The sequence below is a fragment of the Penicillium waksmanii genome (assembly GCF_028829765.1).
Source record: "Penicillium waksmanii strain IBT 27052 chromosome Unknown utg000004l:1.0-5674109.0:1.0-5678898.0, whole genome shotgun sequence".
NCBI classification, from domain to species: domain Eukaryota; kingdom Fungi; phylum Ascomycota; class Eurotiomycetes; order Eurotiales; family Aspergillaceae; genus Penicillium; species Penicillium waksmanii.
Genome location: NW_026643251.1, coordinates 4,188,522 through 4,207,117, shown reverse-complemented (window position 1 = coordinate 4,207,117; position 18,596 = coordinate 4,188,522). Strand labels below are relative to the sequence as shown.

The window sequence follows — 18,596 nt, the reverse complement described above, 5'->3', positions numbered from 1 at the left end:
ATGGTGCGCGGGCGATTCACACCCGTCAAGGGCACGCGGGAGGCGGCATCAAAAAGAAGTTGAAAGGACAAGGGGGGATGAAAGGTGAAAGGGAGAGAGTAGAGTAGAATATAGTTTTGCGACGGCGGGTTTGTTTTTCCCCGCGGGACTGGACCTCGGTGGATTTAAGTATACTAGTATACTGGTATAGTGTAGAAACAAGAATCAAATAAGAACAGAACAAAAACAAAGTATGCGAGAAGCCGCGAAAGTGGAGAGCCCTAGAAAACACCCTACAACCCTACACTATGCCCAGGTGTACATGTTCAAGTTCCTGGCAAAGTCCGATCGCCGCACGCAGACGCAGCTGAGACTCGCAGAAAGTGGCAAAGTCCCCGCCAATTACCAATCGGTTTAGGTTTCTATAAAGGTATGCCTCGACTATCTATAGAACTAGGTATACAATTCTAATTCCGGAACTGGTAGTGGTAGTGCTAGTGGTACTCGAGAATCGAATCGATCTATCCTTCCCTTCTCTTCCTCTTCCCACTTACTTCCTCCACACCCTCCGGATTCCCATCTCGCCCCTCCTCCTCACCCTCCTCCTTTTCTGCCCACTCTGGGCCTTTTTATCCGCTGGGAGAAAGGAAAAATACTCAAACTTCCTTCCCCCCCCCCCGCGGCGTGTTCTCGTTCTCGTTCTTCTGCTGGCGGAGACCTTCCGGCTTTATACGAGGTCACACGTTGCGCTATTGCGACGCTCCTCATCTCCTCTCTCGACGCCCAACCCCCTCCACGATCTCCAGAAATCTGGCCCTGGACACACCTTCCCGGGACAGCTATTATAGCTGTCCCGATCTGTCGTCCCTGCAGATTTCCCACTATTCGGCTGCCGCCTACGGTATCGACCAGGACATTACTACCGACCCCGAGCAGTCTCGCTCGTCCTCCCCGGACTCCGCTGCCCCGCGCGTGAAAAAACGCTTTAACAGCCACGCCGTTTCGAAGAAAGCCCGCGGTGTGTTTGGCAAGGTTCGCGCATTCCACCGGGTCGCCGCCGCCAAGATGGCTCACCCGTCTATCAAGATCGATACCAGTGTACAGACAACCAAGCGCGGCTTGCCGGACGAGGCCGGCATCGACCTACCGGACGGTGAACAAGGTAATCCCAGGTTGGAGGATGGAAACACAGATGATCTTCCCCCATTCCTGTGTCAATCTGTTGCCGGTGAGTGGAGGTGCTGCATGCAGCCTTTCGGAGCATATCGTACCAGCCCGCACGTGGAAAGATACTGAATTACCCATACTGACCGCTTGGCTCATCTTGCAGAGATTCACGACAAGTTTGAAGATTTGGAATGGATGCAGAGGACCCGGCTGACCGAGGGCATGCTGTCCAACGACGCTACCCATCCCTTTGCTCTTGAGGCAGACCCCAAGGTCAAGGCGAGGAACCGATATATCAATGTGCAGGCCTGGGCGAATTGTCGCATCCATCTGCGGGTACCCGCTGGGGAGTGTGATTTCATCAACGCCTCGCCGATTACCCTCAGGGATACGCTCACGGAAGAGGAGAGAAGATATATTGCGACACAGGTAGGTGACAGCTCACAAAGCTTGTCTGTGATAGATCAAGTAGAATCGGGGCTAATAGATCCACAGGGTCCCAAGCTCGGGCATTTCTCACATTTCTGGCACATGGTCTTCCACGAAAGCAAGGAGGTCGGCGTCATCGTCATGCTCACCCAGACCTTCGAGGCAGGCCGAGAGAAATGCGCCCAATATTTCCCGTTGGACTTGGAGCAGGACTCGATGATTCTGACGACGGAGGAATCGGATCCATTTGTGACTGAGGAATCCGAGGATGGATCTGGGGCCATTGGCAAAGTGACTCTTTTGGAGTCTACGTTTGACACGAAAGCTCGCTCTGAAATCCGCAAGCTGGAGTTGACCATCGGCTCTGAATCGAAGATCATCTGGCACTTCCTCTTTGCAGGCTGGGCAGACTATTCGAAACCTGAAGGGAATGATCGCGAGGCTCTTCTTGAGCTGATCAGGCTTTCGGCTTCTAAATCCGGCCCGAACAATCCACGTGTGGTGCACTGCAGCGCGGGTGTCGGTCGAACAGGAACATTCATCGCTCTCGATCATTTACTGGAAGAACTCGAATCGGGCCAGCTGCTGCAAGTAAGCGACGCAGAATCGGACCCTGTGTTTGAAACAGTCAGCCAAATGCGCGAGCAACGGATGATGATGGTGTACAACGAGATGCAGATGCAGTTTATTTACGAAGTATTGCGAGAACAGACTGACATGAAGTTGGGGAAACTTCCAACTCACGATGCCCAGTCACCTGGAAGCCAGTGTGAGCCGCGATCTGCAAAAGTGGCCAAGTTGAATGACCATGCGGATTATCTGCCCACGTCGAAGCCTGAATTGGAAGCCGTCCCAGACCGCGTTCCAACTCCGACGCGCAGCTGGTCTAGATCGTCCGAGGTCTCTAACAGCGACTAACGGACGCAACATGTCGTCCTCCTAAATGCCCCTTGCTGTTCACTTGCATCTCCGAGTACCCACCTTTGAACGTCTCATTCTCGACTTTTGTGTCCAATTTTCCCCATCGCGATGTGATCACGAGTCCTTTTTTTGTTTTACCTTGCCTATCATCCTCCTTTTTTTGTTTGCATCATATCATTGCACTCGGTGTTCGCGACTTGTTGGCTTTCACGTTCCCCTAGTTCTTTTTTTTTCATTTCTTTTACCTTCCCCGGTATACACCCACATCTCCTCTTTCCCATTTTTCAAATACCCCCTAGTGTGCATGGTCGTTTTTGCCTCTTGCGTTGTATGTAGCTGTGCCCGCCGACGGCGGATGTCTAGTTTCGCATTAGAATTGCTGTATATTAGCGGATTCCCTAGTGGTCCGGCCCAAGCGCCTATTGTTCCCTATGCGAATGCCCACTATGGCAGGCTTGTATTCTACGCAGCAGTTGTCCACAAAATTCATGTACACCAGTCATTTAGAATCTCAAAATGGGCAACTAGGTGAAAGACCGTCGGATACCTAGACAGCATCCCTTAAGTAGAGAATCCCCATCGCGAGACTGAGGACGTTTTTGAGTCGACAAGTCTCCGCTGGGTAATCTACCAGTAGACGGAGGCATCCTATCAACTTGTAATGCACTGGGATCAGCTAATACTGCTATACCTGAGGGCTACTAGTACAAAGGGTGAATTAAACTAGTACTACTGTACATGAGAAATGGCCTGAAGACGGCTATCGTCCGCCGTGCATTACTGTGGGTAGTTATACCTTGAGTACTTTACCCTTTGCCCATGGTTGAGTATAGGGTATATTTCTTGTTCGGGGCCTGGTTTAACCACTTCTGGAGCGACAGTCTAGGTAGTGATTTAAGAATTGCGATTTTCTTTTAGAAAGATTCCTCTTTTCAAGTTAGTCCTTCGTTTCCAAGGTTCCCTCCATTTTTCCATACCTTGTAGAAGAACCTTGGAATGCCCCATCTACCTGAGTCTTCTGGACAGGTGGGGAAAATTTGTACACTTGATTGGATACATTGATCTTATTCCCCCGCAAGCATTGCAAGAAGACTATAATATAAGCCAGTACCAAAGAGCTGACCTCCAAATGTATATTCATGATTCCATAATAAACATAACCGACATGTCCTACACCGGCGATAGAAACGACATAATGCATGGAACCCGCCATCAAGTGCCATATCGACATAAACTCGACCAACGCACAATCCTCTTCATCATAAGATTTGATAGTTAGATTTGGTAAATTTCGGCCGAGAAATACTGGGGTCAAAATTCATAAGCGATTTCTGTGGCCCTATACGCAACGATCAGTCACTGCGTTTCACGGCCTCATCTCCCGCCACCTGGCCATTTTCGTGGTAGCTTGGAGGCGCTGTCTCAGAAGGCCCAGGGCCGTCTTCGGTATCCCAGTTATCCACCGCGTTTTCATCCCAGTTGTCTACCTCCTGCTCGAGGTTTGTCACACCGGACTCTTGAGGGCCCATTCCTTCCTCTTCCCTGGAGCGTGCCCCGACACCAGTGCCAAGCTCGACATCATCATCTGCATTGCCATCCACCATTCCGTAACGACTGGCTCGGCGGCGCTCTAACATGCGGCGGTGATACCAGCCACAGATGCCAATTGCGCCGAGACTTCCGACCACATTGGCAACAATGTCGAATAAGTCAAAGTCTCGACCATTAGGGAGTAAGCCCTGGATGACCTCGGAGCCAACGCCCAAGCCCAGCGTACAGACCACCAGTGTGAGATGCAAATTACGCCGGCGCGACGTATCTACAATCCAGTAGAAGGCGACCGACAGTAGGAAAAAGGTCACCAGATGCAGAAATTTGTCATTGGGTTGTAGATTCGCAGGGAGAGATGACGAGGTATTATGCGGGAGGAAACCGATATAAGCGGCGAGAATTAACAGGAAGACGAATGCTCCTAAGAAGTGGTGAGTTAGCCGGGACGAACCGCCAAGATGATGCCGGAGGATGGATGCCGGAGCCGAGAAAGCTGAACCTACCTGCGAAAGGATAGCGGATCCTCATGATGAGGAAGTGAAAGACAATTGGGGGTACAAGCTGTAGCTTCTTCGTGAGGTCTTCAGCAGAGGTTGTGGTGGGTATGTTGGAGCGGGTGGAGAGCAGTGGACGTTAATCGATTTGGCCCCAGTGTTGCTTTTGCTGTTGCTGTTGCCTTATGCGTCATATGCGGAGAGACGGGATGGAGAGAGGGAGAACCACCAAGTAAGAAGGGGAGCTCGAGGGTCAGAGCATGACTGGGGTGGGGAGGTGAGGCCAAAGGTAGTAGTAGTAGGTTAGAAGTAAAAAGTCAAGAGATATCCTAGATGTCCTGTACCTAGTAAAAGAGTTTCGCTCTACCCCGAAATGGCGGGGAAAAAGGCCCCCGTGAATGGCAAGCGCGAACGCCAAATTGCCGCGATCCGCCGCCTTCGCGCCTGCCGTGAGTTCATCCCCGTCCGAGAAACTTCCCTACAGAAGACCTCAACTTCTTCATCAAACCTCGCCGCCGTGCCATCGTTGTGGCCATTTTAGACATCGCCTGACGTTTCGGGCGACTGTGCGGCACCACTCTATGCCTTTTTTCCCTCCTCAAACGCCCTTGTCGTGATTTCTCGGCCCGTGATCCCAACCGTGGAGGATCGAGTATCACCCGCCCCAGAACCGGGGTTTTGGAGCGAGCATGTCGCTTGGTCACAACGCCTGGCCCCCGGGCAATACACGTCCTCCGGACGACCATCAGGAGTCGCCTCGACCGGTCAATGGCTTGGTCAAGACATTGTCTGGTTCGCGCACTCCCCAGGTACGCGGCTCTGTCAGCGCCGACGGGCCGAACCCCAGTAGTATGACATCGGAGCCCGACCTCACCCTCGAAGAAGACCCGCGCATTGCCCAATTTCGTGATCTCTATCGGCGCAGTGAAGCTAAAATAAACGCGCTTTTCTCTGGTCACTATACTGCGGATGACCCTGCGACCGCCGCGATCGCGGAGACGGAACAGCCCGACGCCGGAACCGAACGCGTTGATGCGCCGGCACCCCCTACAGCTCCACCATCCAAGCCCGCGCGTAAACTGGATGATGATTACGATGACTATGATGAGGACGATGATGCAGATATGGAAGATGTAACCGAATCGCCTCTGAAGAGCAAGTCCGTGCCCCCACCGCAAGACCCTAGCGCCGCTACCCTACCCGTTCAACGACCCGGTACCGCAGCTTCCACCAGCATCGATGGATCAAAAGAAACAAAGAAAGAATCGGTGGAAGATATCCGAAAGCAGCTAGAAGAGGACAAGAAAGCGACAGAGGAAGCTGCTAAGCGGAGCTTCCATACGTTATTCTATACCCTTGAGAACGATCGTGACGCCATGCTGGACCAACAACGATTGGAAGAATCTGAGCGACAAGTCGAGGCAGAAATTTCAGGCCAAGCTGGCTCTGGTGGTAACAGCGCGGCTGGCGGACCGAACGGATATAGCTCTCTGAGCAATACAAACCTGGGTGCTTCGAGTCTGACACTCAAGAATTTGATCGCCCGGATCGACAAAAAGCGGGATATGGTCCAGGCCTCTGATGCCGAATTGCGAAGCCTCCTCAGTGAAGTGCGAAAGAATCGCAGTAAATGGGCAAGCGAGGATAAGATTGGCCAAGAAGAGCTTTACGAAGCTGCAGAGAAGGTCTTAAGTGAACTCAAAGCTATGACAGAACACTCTACGGCCTTCCTGACTCGTGTCAACAAACGTGATGCCCCGGATTACTATACCAGTAAGTGACTGACCCCCATTATGTTCGGGCTTCCAGCAATGATTGCAAGTTCTAACATTGAAAAACAGTAATAAAACACCCAATGGACCTCGGAAGCATGACCAAGAAGCTTAAGGGCATACAGTATCGATCAAAGCAAGATTTTGTCGATGATCTGAATCTGATTTGGGCCAACTGCCTGAAGTATAACACGAATCCTGAGCATTTCTTGCGAAAACATGCTCTCTACATGCGAAAGGAAACTGAGAAGCTGGTTCCTCTTATTCCAGAAATCGTAATTAGAGATCGTGCTGAGGTCGAAGCGGAAGAGCGTCGTTTGCAAAGAGAAGAGCTTGACGGCGCAGATGAAAGCGACGATGAGCCTATCATGTCTTCAAGAGGTAGAAAGGCTCCCGGGAAATCTTCCAAGAAGGGCACTGCGCCTGCTCGAAACACCCCTAGCGGCTCCGAAGGCCCTCGCGACACAGCTGTATCTCAGCCTCCGGCACCGCTTGGAGGAGACTCTGATACGGCTATGGAGCCAACCCAGAATGGCTTTTCTACTCCACCCCCGGGCTCCCATACTCCATCTGACCCTTTGGGGCTGGGGGCCGCCGCAAGCCAACAGGATGATGCCATGGACATTGACGTACCATCCGCACCGACTATTGCTTTGAGCGCCATCTCAATCCCTGGGGCTGATGTGGAAGATCCGGAGTTCAAGGTGTGGAAGCAGGTGACAAAGAAAGACCGAGCAATCATCGCTGCAGAGCGACACCGTCTTCTCAAGGGTAACAAGCTCAATGCCGACGAACCTGCTCTCCTTCGAACTAAGGCTGGCATGCGCCGGTGGCTGCGGCATGAGAAACAAGCTGCTGCTGAAGCTGATGAAATCCATGACTCTGGGACTCAGGCCATGGAGCCTCAAGCTGGCAAGGAATCACTCGCAGAAGGCATTGAGGTCGAGGAAGACCAAATGCTTCCCTATTATTACGACGTGATGTCCGGTGTTCCTGACCTCTCAGAACGATTGGTTTGGAAAGAAGACGCGGAAGGCAATGTTGTCGACGCCTCGGAGGAGTATCTCAGGATTTTGCCAAAGGGTTCATTTACTCAGCCCGAAAGCAAACTAACCCAGAGGTTCACTGCAAACATGCGACAGTTACAAGAGACCCGCAAGATTTGCTCGAAGATAGGAATTGTGAAGCAGATGCAGCTGCAATCCCAGGTATGTTACTCCACTCGTCTCTTCCATTCAATCAGTCTAATCTCTATTTAGATGTATCAAAATCAATTCCAAAAATATGACCCGGTTCCTTTTGGGGAACAGGACGTTCTACCTCACGTCATGAACGATAATGGACCCGTTATTGCCCCTGTAACTTGCCGAGCAGCTCTGCAAAGAGCCGTGGCCAAGATATTCTATCATACTGGATTTGAAGAGTATCAGCCATCCGCCATTGAGGTCGCAACAGATGTTGCATCGGATTTCTTCCAAAAAATTGGCGAGACTGTCAAATCCTACATGGAAGTCCCCAAGGTACCAGCAACTGGATCCCAAGAAACTGCAACATCAACCTCAGAGTGGAAACCGGCCTACACGGAGCCAGAAGTCGTTCTTCACACGCTTTCGGGCGTGGGACTTGATATCGAGGAATTGGAATCTTACATCAAAGACGACGTTGAGAGACTCGGGACAAAACTCTCCACCGCCCATGATCGCCTCAAGTCCTTACTTACTGAAATGCTTCGGCCTGCTCTTGCAGATGCTGGTGAGGACGGCTCAAATGCGTTCAATGATGGAAGCGAGCAATTTGTTGGCGGAGATTTCGCTGAAGACATCGATGAGGATTTCTTCGGGTTCAAGGAGTTAGGTTTGGATCGCGAATTTGGTCTCGCAACACTTAGTGTTCCTCTGCATCTGCTTCAGAACCGCATGTATAACGCGGCCCAGTCGCAGAACACCAGGTATGTCCCCAATAACCCTTCCAATATTCATATTCAGGGAGCTAACCTTCTGTTTAAGTACCACTCAAACCGTCACGATTTTCCCAACGCCGCCTCCATACTCACGCATTTCATTGGACAACTTGCCCGGGCAAATCGGTCTACTTCAAGCTTTCTTCAAAGGCAAGTTGGATGCAAACAGCGATGAACCGTTGGTTGAGGATCTTGAGCTTCCCCCCCAAGCAACGACCCATGGCAGCTAAACCTCGCCTCCCCGCTTCTGGTAAGATCCCACCACTGGCTGGTGTTTCTGCGCCGAACACGAGCCCGCAAAAGCGCCCCCCACCGTCCAATACGGCCGGGGCGTCCAAAGCTGGGGGTTCGGAACCAAGCAAAAAGAAGTCGAAAAAGAACAGCGGCGTTGCGCTGGAGATGCCTAGCTTCAATGATGTCGATGGCGATGGCGATCAAGCACCTTCTATAGATGGAATCAAGGATTTCACAGGTACTGATGTCAATTCCAAACCTACCGACGGTTTCAACGTGGATAGTGTTGGCGAGGCTCAGCAGCAAGACAACCCCAACATGCCTATGACTAACGGCACCACGGCATAATCGCTCTGCGATAGAATCTGGGAATCCCAGTCCTCGACTCACGACCTTCATTCACTTTCTCTCTTTCCGTCATCGAGTGCCGGCCTTTTCTCCATCAACAACTATTCCCTTTTGTTTTTTATGCCTCTTACTGCTCTCCATACATTTTCGTATTCGAGAACCGACGCCGAGAAGGTGGATACGGCGATTCATGGGGAAACAAAGGGCGAGATGAATACGCTGGAGCCTCATGGCTGAATATCATTTCGGCGATCCTGACCATGCCTGTTATGTATTATTTTCCATTTTTGTTTGCTTCCACACGCCGGGCTGCCATGTATTGCTCTATATAATCTTGTATTCTGGCATTTTGCATGTATTATAACACAACGTCGTCAGGTGGCTTTTACCTTTTCTTCTTGATTTTCTTCTCCCTCGTATGTAGACTACCAGATTTCTGGAGAATTTACCGCCGGTTGTATTGGCCTACCGTCTGGTGAAGAATGCTGTGTTCATGATTGAGTTCAAAGACTAGTTACTAGTTCTTTCACCAACTTCCATGTCCAGAACGCATGGTCGAAATACTAACTACAATTGACTTGATCATTATACGCAGCGAATGGGCCGATAAATACCAACTTTGAACGGCTTTAGGAGATAAGCACTACGGATCTGAAACTTTTACATGAAGGCACAAGTAGATAGTTCACTGAAGGTACTGTATTGACTATCGAAACTGATTGATAACCTCACCTCCCCTTTCCCTGCCCCCGAAAACCACCAGACCAAGTCCAGTCGATTGAAACCCAGTGACGCCGCGCCCACTTCTCAAATTTCAAAGAAAAAAAAGAGAAACCAAGGCACTACAATCTAGGGGTCCAATAACCTTTGATGACCACGTGAGGGGGACAGGTACATGATGCTGAGGATAGGATCTGCCGAAGATAAAACTGAAAAAGTCACTAAACAAAAGGCCTTTCGATTATGAAAGGACCGGATTGGGTCAGAAGACATTCGGATGAGCAAGTTTGAGTGAAGATCCAGGGTAAGTCATGATTTGAGCGAAAACTTGAAACTTGGGTAGATCTGGGCGGAGCGGTCAGATCCACCACATCTTGTATGAAAGTCGGTTGTTGGTGCCGATGATGGGAAGAAGACGTGATCCAGCGAGCTTGGGTGCAGGCTTTTCTTCCTTCTCCTTGGCACCCTTTGCTGGGTCCTGAGAGCTCGGGATGGGCCTGGGAACACTTTCGCCGAAACGGTGTCCAGGGTTCCCTTTCAACATCTCTTGCGTGTGCTCCTTCTGCTTCTCACGGAAATCATCCTTCTCCTTTTGTCGAGGGTGTTCAAGCTCCCGGCGCATTGGAACTTTAGTACCATGCTGCGGACCAGAACTTGCCGGAATATCTTCGTGGTGGCGTGCACGAACGGAGATCAGATGGGCATAGTAAACTGAGGGATGAACGGAGACCGGAGTGGTAGATCGCACGTATTGGTAGCAGTGTTCATAGATCATGTTCTCCAGCTCTTCCGGCTTGTGACCAATCTCATCCAGAAGCACAGTGTAGTGAACAGGGCGGGATGTGCCTTGGAGAGCAGCGTGGGAGTACAGCAAGAAATCCCATCCATGTGGACTCGTGACATCGCGGTTGACGAGAAGGCCTGGCAGAGGGTTACCATTTCGGTCGGAGCAGCTCTTGTCAGTCGGCTTTGGGAAAGCTCGCAGATGATGACGTTTGTTTGCGACAATGACTGTCATCTTTCCAGGCCAGGAATTCAGCTTGAGGCATTCGGCGGCAACTTTCTTGATGGCCAACACCTCCTTTTGAAGGACCTCCTGAAACTCGGACTCAGAAACACCATCCCGGAAATAGTAGATGTGCTTGGGCGGCTTTCCTCCTTTTCCAAGGGTGGCATTCCACTCAAGCATTAGTGGGAGCAGAATTTCGCGAACGTTTTCAGGGGTGATGATTTCCTTCAGATCGCCATTTGTTTGACAGCCTCCCATGTAACTGATGCCTTGTGGGTCGTTGGAAATGCACATGGCAGCAAGAGAGGGGGTCCAAACACCAAGCATCGGGTGCGTCACATCAGCTCCGATTATCACGGACTGGGGCCGCAGTGTCGAGGCAGGGGTCTTGGGAATGGCCCTGCTGGTAACACCGCCGAGCTTAGCATTCACCTTCATCAGGACATTTGAGATGTACTGAGGCTTATTATCCATGCAGTGACGCGACTGAAGAACCTGTGAGGGTACACCCCAACGGCAGTCGCATGACTTCTTGATGCGCAAATAACTGAAGCTGTTCTTGTCTGGCACGATGATAACCAGGAGCTGCGGAATAACTCCCCACGCCTCGCGGGTCTTTTCATACAGCGTCTTCAGCGCGACCCCGATGTCGTCCCGAAGTTCGATGGAAAGAGCTCGATTTTTGTACACCCCGCCGTGCTGTTTGAAGAGCTTCTCGAAATGATCATGGAAGGCTTGAACCTGATCAAACTTGACCGAGGTACGGTAGCCAGCAATGAATCCGATCCCCCAACATTCGAGGGGCTTGGTATTCGATTTGAAGAACTTCTTGCCACGAAGATCCCAGCGTCCGGTAGTGCCTGGATTGTGCTTGACATTTCCGAATTGAATCTCAGGGTTTGGAAGCAAGCGAGCCTTAGTCTTGATCATACTCGGTCCGATTTTCATACCGTAGTTGACCAAGTTGGGGTCATTTGCATGGTCGAGGATCTTGTGGCAATTGAGGATGGCTTCCAAGCGTCCCGTGGGCTTCACGGCAGTCCACTTGATCATGTCGGCAGTCATACGCTCATCAAGCTTATGGGGCCATCGCTGAAGGTGTCGAATGAACAAGATCTCAAGGGGGAAGATAACACCAGCGCGAGTCATCTGAACTAGTGCAGTCTTTCCGTACTTCATCTGGAAGTTGTACTTCTTGTGGAAGTAGTCATAGATGCTGGTTCGCTCGGATTTCCCAGTAGCCTGGTCGTCGATCTTGATCATGTATTCTTTGGCGCCGCCGTTGATCAGATGGTCGATGGTGTAGCTTCGATTTGCGAGTGGGTATCCGTCGAAATCAGGACACACTCGAAGACCATGAAGTCGCTTGCTGACTTTGGAAAAAGATTGGGTCTCCATTCTGCTTCCATTCTCATCCAAGATTGGCTCGAGAAGCTTCGGAATCTGGGCCTGGTCGTCCCCCGAGCCGAGGATTCCTCGAATGATATTGATAAGGGAAGTTCGAGAATAGAAAACAGCATGCGCGATGTCCACATTGAGATAAAGGCCTTTCTAAGGAAAAGGGTCAGTTGAAGCTCATTCGAACATCAGGGAGTTCGATGTTTCTCACAGGTGAAGGTTTGATTGTTTGAAAGGCGCCTCGATAGCATGTCGCGCCACTTTGGAGAAGTGGCCAGTGCGATTTGTCGGCAATTCTTCGCATTTCTGGGTCGGGGTGAGTGTCAAGCTTCTCAAAGAAATATGATCGCTTCAGAGCCGTGAATTCCTGTGCTGGGTAATCCCGGATCAAATGATCAAGAAAGTCTTGAAAGAAGAGGTTGGTCAGTTATAAGTCATTTCGGAGGTCAGAGACATCCTATCACTTACTCAAAGCTTCCATCACAGTTTCATCAAGCGGACGCTTCCTTTCTAGCCACTCGTTGATGGTGCCGAGGAAAATCTTGCGGCGAACGCTCATGATGAGACAAATCTCTTCGCCATGAACATCGGCGCGACTGCCGACAGGGCGACGCCATCCACTTGGATAGACAAACTTGTCTCGCAGTTGGCGGTCGAGGGCAGTGAGGGACCTGTATGCATAAGTAACCAACGAGAATGAAGGTTAAGGCCAAGCAAAACGTACCAAGCAATGTGCTTCCCATCGTAGATGGCATCGGGAAGACTTTCCTTGCGGACCTTCGAGCGGTAAAACACCTTTCGGAGAATCTCTGAGTCTTGCTCCATATACTGACCCTTCTCAGGTGGATCATCAGAGCCCGCACTCTCTTTCCATTTGCCGAGCATGGCGTTGACCTGTTGTTGTTAGACTCGATCGCTCTTGGAAGAATTTATTAGAAGCGTATACTGACCTCGTACTGGAAGATAGGCTTGGTCGGGAACTTGATGATGGGGTATGCGTTCATGACAACCTCGACCTCTTTCCCTGACTTATTCAAGGGTTGGCGAGGAGGCAAAGTGAATTTCGGGATCTAAAACCGAGTCAACAAGATTTCCACATAATGGAAAAGACACCACTGAAACTCGCATAGCATGAATGATACTCACTATGGTTTCATCCTTGGAGGCCTTCTCGCGAGGAGGAGGAGTCCATTTTTCGCCTTGGTCGCGCACAAGGGCGCCCTTGATACGCACATGCCCAGGAGGCGCAGGCTCAGGGTGGACGATCGGAGCGTGAGTCGGAGGACCCTTGCGGGAATCCTTGGACTTTACGGACTCGCTACTCACGTAGCTGGAGCCAGAGCTTTTCTTGCTGCTGTCGCTCTTTCGACTTGGGCTATCGCCCTGTCGCTTCCCACGGCTAGGGCTAGGGCTGCGGCCCTGCCCGGTGGATTTCGGAGCCATAGATGGGGAAAAGAGCTAGAACTCGGCCATGTTAGAATATGTAAGATTTTCATCGTGCGGAGACAACAGAGAAAAGGAAGGATAGCCAATTTGATACATGAGGGAACGAATTGGGATGGCATTGGTGGTTTCAAGAGAATCATCAATATAATGTTGTTGGCCGGGTCAAAATATATGCTTCGAAAACCGCAGAAGTGCTACTGGAGTGATATGAACTTACCAGATCACAAAGATAAGGTCACTGTCACAGCTTCCGAGAGCTGAAGAGAGATTGATGGGGGTTGGGAAGACGGGTGCGGGTGGTAGGAAGGAGAACAGAACTAGCAAGAAGCCAGCGAAGGGTTGTATCAGGATGAGAGTTGACAAGATTCTTCAGTTCGACAGCTGTCAAGAATAGATGTAAGAGATGGAGTGAGAGAGAGATGAGAGAGTTGATGTAGAGAAGAGGAATAGGAGGGAAGAGGGCGAGAAGGTAGAAATAACAGCAACAACAACATAAGCGTCACGCAGGGCAGGCACGCCAGATACGTCAACAGTAAACAATCAACAATCAAATGACAAAGAAGGCAGGCACGCGTCCTTTTAAACAGCAAAAAGTGGCAGGTGGAAGCCACCGGTGAAGGTGCGGCTTGATTGTCAAACGAGGGGCTCAAAAATGGAAACAACCCTAAGTCGAATATGCGATTAATGACTGGCGTAACAATTGATACTACCAAAGCAGTGAGCATATGTCAATAGATGAGGTAGGGGATAGGTAGATCGCACGAGGCATCAAGTGTCATAAGTGAATTGAAGATGGTACCGATTTCTTGGGGCCTGAACACCCTTGCCGATACAATAAGAGTGGCAGTTAGTAGTATATCGATCGCTGGTGAATCGGATGAGAAAGTAGACAGAAGAGGGCTTCTACCTACTAGTGACTGGATTGGTGATGAATGGTGGGGACGCGAGGTCTCCAGCTAGAAACAAAAATATTTCTTTTGATTAGATTCGATTATCATTGGGACTATCTGCACTATGATCCCAAGACTGTACAGGAAAATAGAACTATTCCTCCGCTCAACATGAGTGCTGGGCCGGTCAGGCGAATGAACAACTGATAATCAAAGGGGTCCCGATCCCCAGAACGAAAGCAGACCGACGCCCAGCAGATGCAATAGACTCTAATTAGGGATGAAAAAGGGGAGACGGGGTGGTGGCGGGGAAGGACAAATGAGAGCCACACAAATTCCAGCCCCATGCTTCATCGGAACAAGCTTCATTCAACACAGAAAATATCGTCGGAAATGAATCACCCAATCTTCGCGCCGCGAAGATGAGATGAGGATCGTACGGCAGGTGATTGAATCAAAAGAAAAAAAGTGAAGAGGGGAGGGGAGGGGAGGCGAGGGACAAAAAAAAGGAGGAAGGCTCAGCGATAAGCACCTTGAGATATGTATGTTAGCAAGCTTCCATTGTCCGCGATTTATGACATTTGGGCAATTATGCAGCCAAACTTACCTCCATATGCATTCATCCCACCCTGGGGTGCACCGAGCCCTCTGGCGTTGGCTGGGAGTGGGATCTGGGAAGTACTCGCCGGGATGTCGGTGCGGCGAATGAGATCGATCATTTTTTCTGGAGACAAGCGCGAAATGTTGTATGCGGATGCATGGGGGATGATGCTGAGTAGGTGGACCACCTCTCGGGGTAGGGGCGCCGGGGATCCTTGCGGTTTGTAGTGGGACGTGACTTGGCCATTGATGGGCTGTCCTCGCTTCGGTTGGTCAAGACGGCGGCCTTGGGCGGCCTTAAGAGGCGATTCGGCTCGAACAAATTTGCGAGGACGATCAGAGTCGTAATCAAAATCCTCACCGGGGTAGGGCCGCTTTGGTGAGCTAAAGGACATATCAAGTTGCCCTTGCCCTGGTGCCGGGGAGGTTTGGATTTGCGATATGACGCCAGGGTTCAATGTCTTGGGCTGGGTCTGCGATGGCGAGAAGATTAGTCGCACAGATATCGGATCGAATGTGGGTGTGATGTAACGGTGCGAGAACTGATCCAGCGAGGGATCTTCGGGGTAAAGCTCGCGCATGCGGTTCTCCAGATTGATCACTTGGACCAAATCTCCGTATCGAGACTCGTATTCGTGGAGGAAGGCGAAAATAGGCTTGGCTTTATGCACATTTTCGGGGTTAGAGGCCAATCTTCTGACTGTCGTCTCGAATACAGCTCGGGCATCTTTGAGTATGTGTTAGTAGGCAAGTATACGGTAATAAATAAGGCAAGGAAGAACTTACTAATGATATCATTAATGTCAATCAAATGTTTCAGGTATTCAAGGGCAAAGTTTTCGTCGCCCGGGAACAGTTTTGCACCACGCTCGAAGATCTTGGTAGCCGAAGGATCCTTATAGCAGTGATATTCCATGAGCGCACTGGCAATGTAGACATCGCTGGTGATACGACCACGCTTTCGAGCTTCTGCAAAGATCTGTCGAGATCCGACGACTTCACCCGGCTTGCCCTTACCCTGGATACGACGCATGGCGCGCATCAACGCAATCCAGGCGAAAGAAGCAGTCTTATAGAGATCCGTGAGTTGGGGGGGCGTAAGCTTTCTTCACCGCATCGATCTGCGCTTTCTTAGCCGCCACCTTCTCCTTTGCCTCGCCTTGAAAATCTTCGTCATCGTCATTTTGTGCCGGTTTGTGATTGGGGTTCTCTTTCGCAAATGCTTCCTCAATACGAGAAACATCCTGACTCTCCTGGTCCCGCACCTTGCTTGACAGGTCGTAAAGCGCATCGATGAGCTTGTCATAGGGCTCCCGTACTTTGGCGGCTCGTTTAGAAGAGTCGCTTTCCGGGTCGGAGGTGATTTCGATGCGATCACCTTGCTTGAAGGCCAGCAGGCAGCTCTCGGGATTCGCCTCGATACCGTGCTTCAGGAAATCGTTCCCGTCATTGACCATGTCGTTAAGGAAACAAAAATCGGCAGCTTCGAACCAGATTTCAGGCATAAAGCGCAGAGCCATCAAAGCTTGCTTGTACACATAGGTCACGCGACCTTTGAAGGCCACATCATCGTCCTCTTTAAGAAAGAGAGGATCCTTTTTCTCCCAGGCAATCCACCGCTTCCACACGTCCACCTGGTGGGCAAATTCAACGTCACCTTCGAACCCTGGGACGGGGGTAACCGGGGAAGTGTTGTACGGATCAAACCTCGAGTGATATTCTGAAGCTCGGTATAAGCACTCCGTGCGGTCATATACACCGGCGATTGTTCCTGTAAAATTTTGCGACCCTAGATAGCAAGTCAGTATGAGTATGGTCTTGGTCATGAAGATGGGGAATCTACCGTAAGTCGACTGAGGCCCATTTCGAACTGGTCATACTCCTTCCACAGAGTATTAAGGGATTGAGTAGGAACACAGATGGCTCGCTGGTAGGCTTTTCTCAGTAAATCCATTTTCTGCTGATCCTGCCACCCAGACCCGCCGACATTTCCTGGGCCTGTGCGGATGAACTCAATGTAATCGGACCAAATGTTACCACTGTCTTTGTCCATGCCAACGTATTGGACGGCAAGATCATATGCAGATGAAATGATTCGTCGGGACTCTCCATTGGCGTCCGTCGACAAGGGATTACGACGGCGGACATAATCAAGATAAACGGACCAAAGATTGACGCTGCGCATGGTAATAAGTATGCGGTTGAAGATCTGCTCCAAGCGGAAGAGTTCATTCAGCTCAGACTCCATCGTGGCATATTCCACCCATTGGTCGGCCTGCGATTTGTCCGTTGATCAGCTAGTGTGAAAGTCATGAGTCATGAATACAATCTTACCGCCATAGGAAACGCCTTCAGGAATGCCTCGTATGCCTCACGAGCGCTATCCAACCGGTTGCGATTTCGGTGCTCTGCAATCAGCTCCAGCCAAGCAGTAACATCCCCTCGTGGATCCTTATCAACACGGTCTTGTAGGATCCCAACACGGTCATAGGGCAGACGACCTTTTGTAGTCGAGGGGGAGTCAGGTACAGGGGTAGGAACGGTACTGTTCTGTAGGCTCGCTTCCCGCGAAGCCCACTGAGCTTGAGCAGAAGCAGAAAGATCGATATTGGGAACATGAGCAGGAGAATATGAACTATTGGCAACTTCTGGCACGCTGGCAGAGCCCTGCATGGGCACTTGCGATGATACATCAGGGGAAGTGTTTTGAATTGCATTTCCTGAACTTGGATCTTCAGTGATGGTCATGGCATCTGTGTCATCAACCCCCAGCGCAGCCGGAGGCTCATAGTGAGGCTCATAGTGAGGCTCATAGTCTGCTTCTTCTTCTTCTTCCTCTTCTTCCTCTTCTTCTTTGTCTTTTTCCTGTTCCTCTGGTTCTTCTGGTTCTTGTTCTTCAGCATCTTCCTGTTCGTCCTCGTCCTCATCATCTACCTCGAATCCACCAATAGTTCTGGTCTGGGGTTGCGCAGATACACCCACAGGTGGTGCAGGTGTAGACGTCTGAGGCTCATCGTGCGAAAGATCCTGCGAAGCATCTGCGGTGTCATTCGGAAGACCGGTGGCTAAGTGTGAAGCATCGTGCGTGTTGAAGGCGGGTGTCTCGGTGGTCGTTTCGTCCTGCTGAACATCGGACTCTGCCGTTTGCTGTTGGGCGTCGAGTGTGCTCATAGGGTCATATTCTTTGTCATCAGCATTGGCTTCGATTTCTTCTTTGGCCACATCTTGATCTTCGGATTCCGCGTTCATTGCCTGATCCTGGAAAAAGGCTTGTTCAGCCTGGTCGTCCGACATGGCTGATGGTATGTGGGTGTGTGGGTGTGGTGAGCTTTGTTAAGAGACAAAGGGAGGTACTGAGGTGTGGGAAGAGCTAGACGAGTGATTTGGGGTAGTGGGGTGAGGGGGAGACGAAGCGCTCCTGATGGGGATATTAGTAGGAAAGCCGCCGATGAGAAGTGCCAGTGAATCTTGAGGGAGCACTGCGACACACTGGTAGCAATTCACTGGTAGCATTCACTTCTCAAGATGTTCATGTGCAAGCTGCCGCAATCTTGCAGAACATTCTGCCCGGGTTTCACGTGGGCGGTCAGGCGCGCCCGCTGCGCCCGCAAGGGACGCGACCATTGACGCGCATCTCCTAGCATGATGCCTCTTTACAGTGCTTGCAAGTCCCCTTCA

The 18,596-nt window shown here is 50.8% G+C and overlaps 5 protein-coding genes across 5 annotated transcripts; 2 read left to right on the top strand and 3 right to left on the bottom strand.

Moving 5' to 3' along the window:
- Positions 1–232: 232 nt before the first annotated feature.
- Positions 233–2,493, top strand: ptpB (tyrosine protein phosphatase PTP1; the record flags this gene model as incomplete). The annotated part of the gene is made up of 4 exons (XM_057263602.1): positions 233–391; positions 853–1,207; positions 1,310–1,575; positions 1,642–2,493. 4 exons carry the CDS (start codon positions 233–235, stop codon positions 2,491–2,493), a joined length of 1,632 nt encoding a protein of 543 aa, XP_057125263.1.
- Positions 2,494–3,848: 1,355 nt separating this feature from the next.
- N7481_004382 (VanZ family protein) lies at positions 3,849–4,575 on the bottom strand (the record flags this gene model as incomplete). Its single annotated transcript, XM_057263601.1, has 2 exons — positions 3,849–4,468; positions 4,551–4,575. The coding sequence occupies 2 exons, from the start codon at positions 4,573–4,575 to the stop codon at positions 3,849–3,851; spliced, it is 645 nt and encodes a 214-aa protein (XP_057125262.1).
- Positions 4,576–5,230: 655 nt separating this feature from the next.
- On the top strand, positions 5,231–8,855 carry N7481_004381 (SAGA histone acetyltransferase complex subunit SPT7; the record flags this gene model as incomplete). The annotated part of the gene is given in 5 exon segments (XM_057263600.1): positions 5,231–6,314; positions 6,383–7,521; positions 7,573–8,261; positions 8,320–8,451; positions 8,462–8,855. The coding sequence occupies 5 exon segments, from the start codon at positions 5,231–5,233 to the stop codon at positions 8,853–8,855; spliced, it is 3,438 nt and encodes a 1,145-aa protein (XP_057125261.1).
- Positions 8,856–9,933: 1,078 nt separating this feature from the next.
- On the bottom strand, positions 9,934–13,425 carry N7481_004380 (putative eukaryotic translation initiation factor eIF-2C4; the record flags this gene model as incomplete). The annotated part of the gene is made up of 6 exons (XM_057263599.1): positions 9,934–12,135; positions 12,194–12,387; positions 12,451–12,653; positions 12,707–12,876; positions 12,933–13,052; positions 13,129–13,425. The coding sequence occupies 6 exons, from the start codon at positions 13,423–13,425 to the stop codon at positions 9,934–9,936; spliced, it is 3,186 nt and encodes a 1,061-aa protein (XP_057125260.1).
- Positions 13,426–14,890: 1,465 nt separating this feature from the next.
- On the bottom strand, positions 14,891–18,245 carry rna14 (cleavage polyadenylation factor subunit RNA14; the record flags this gene model as incomplete). The annotated part of the gene is made up of 6 exons (XM_057263598.1): positions 14,891–15,645; positions 15,705–15,987; positions 16,031–16,584; positions 16,626–16,707; positions 16,762–17,193; positions 17,253–18,245. Coding segments are annotated over 6 exons (3,099 nt in total), but the record flags the coding sequence as incomplete, so codon positions are not given.
- Between the last annotated feature and the right edge of the window lie 351 nt (positions 18,246–18,596).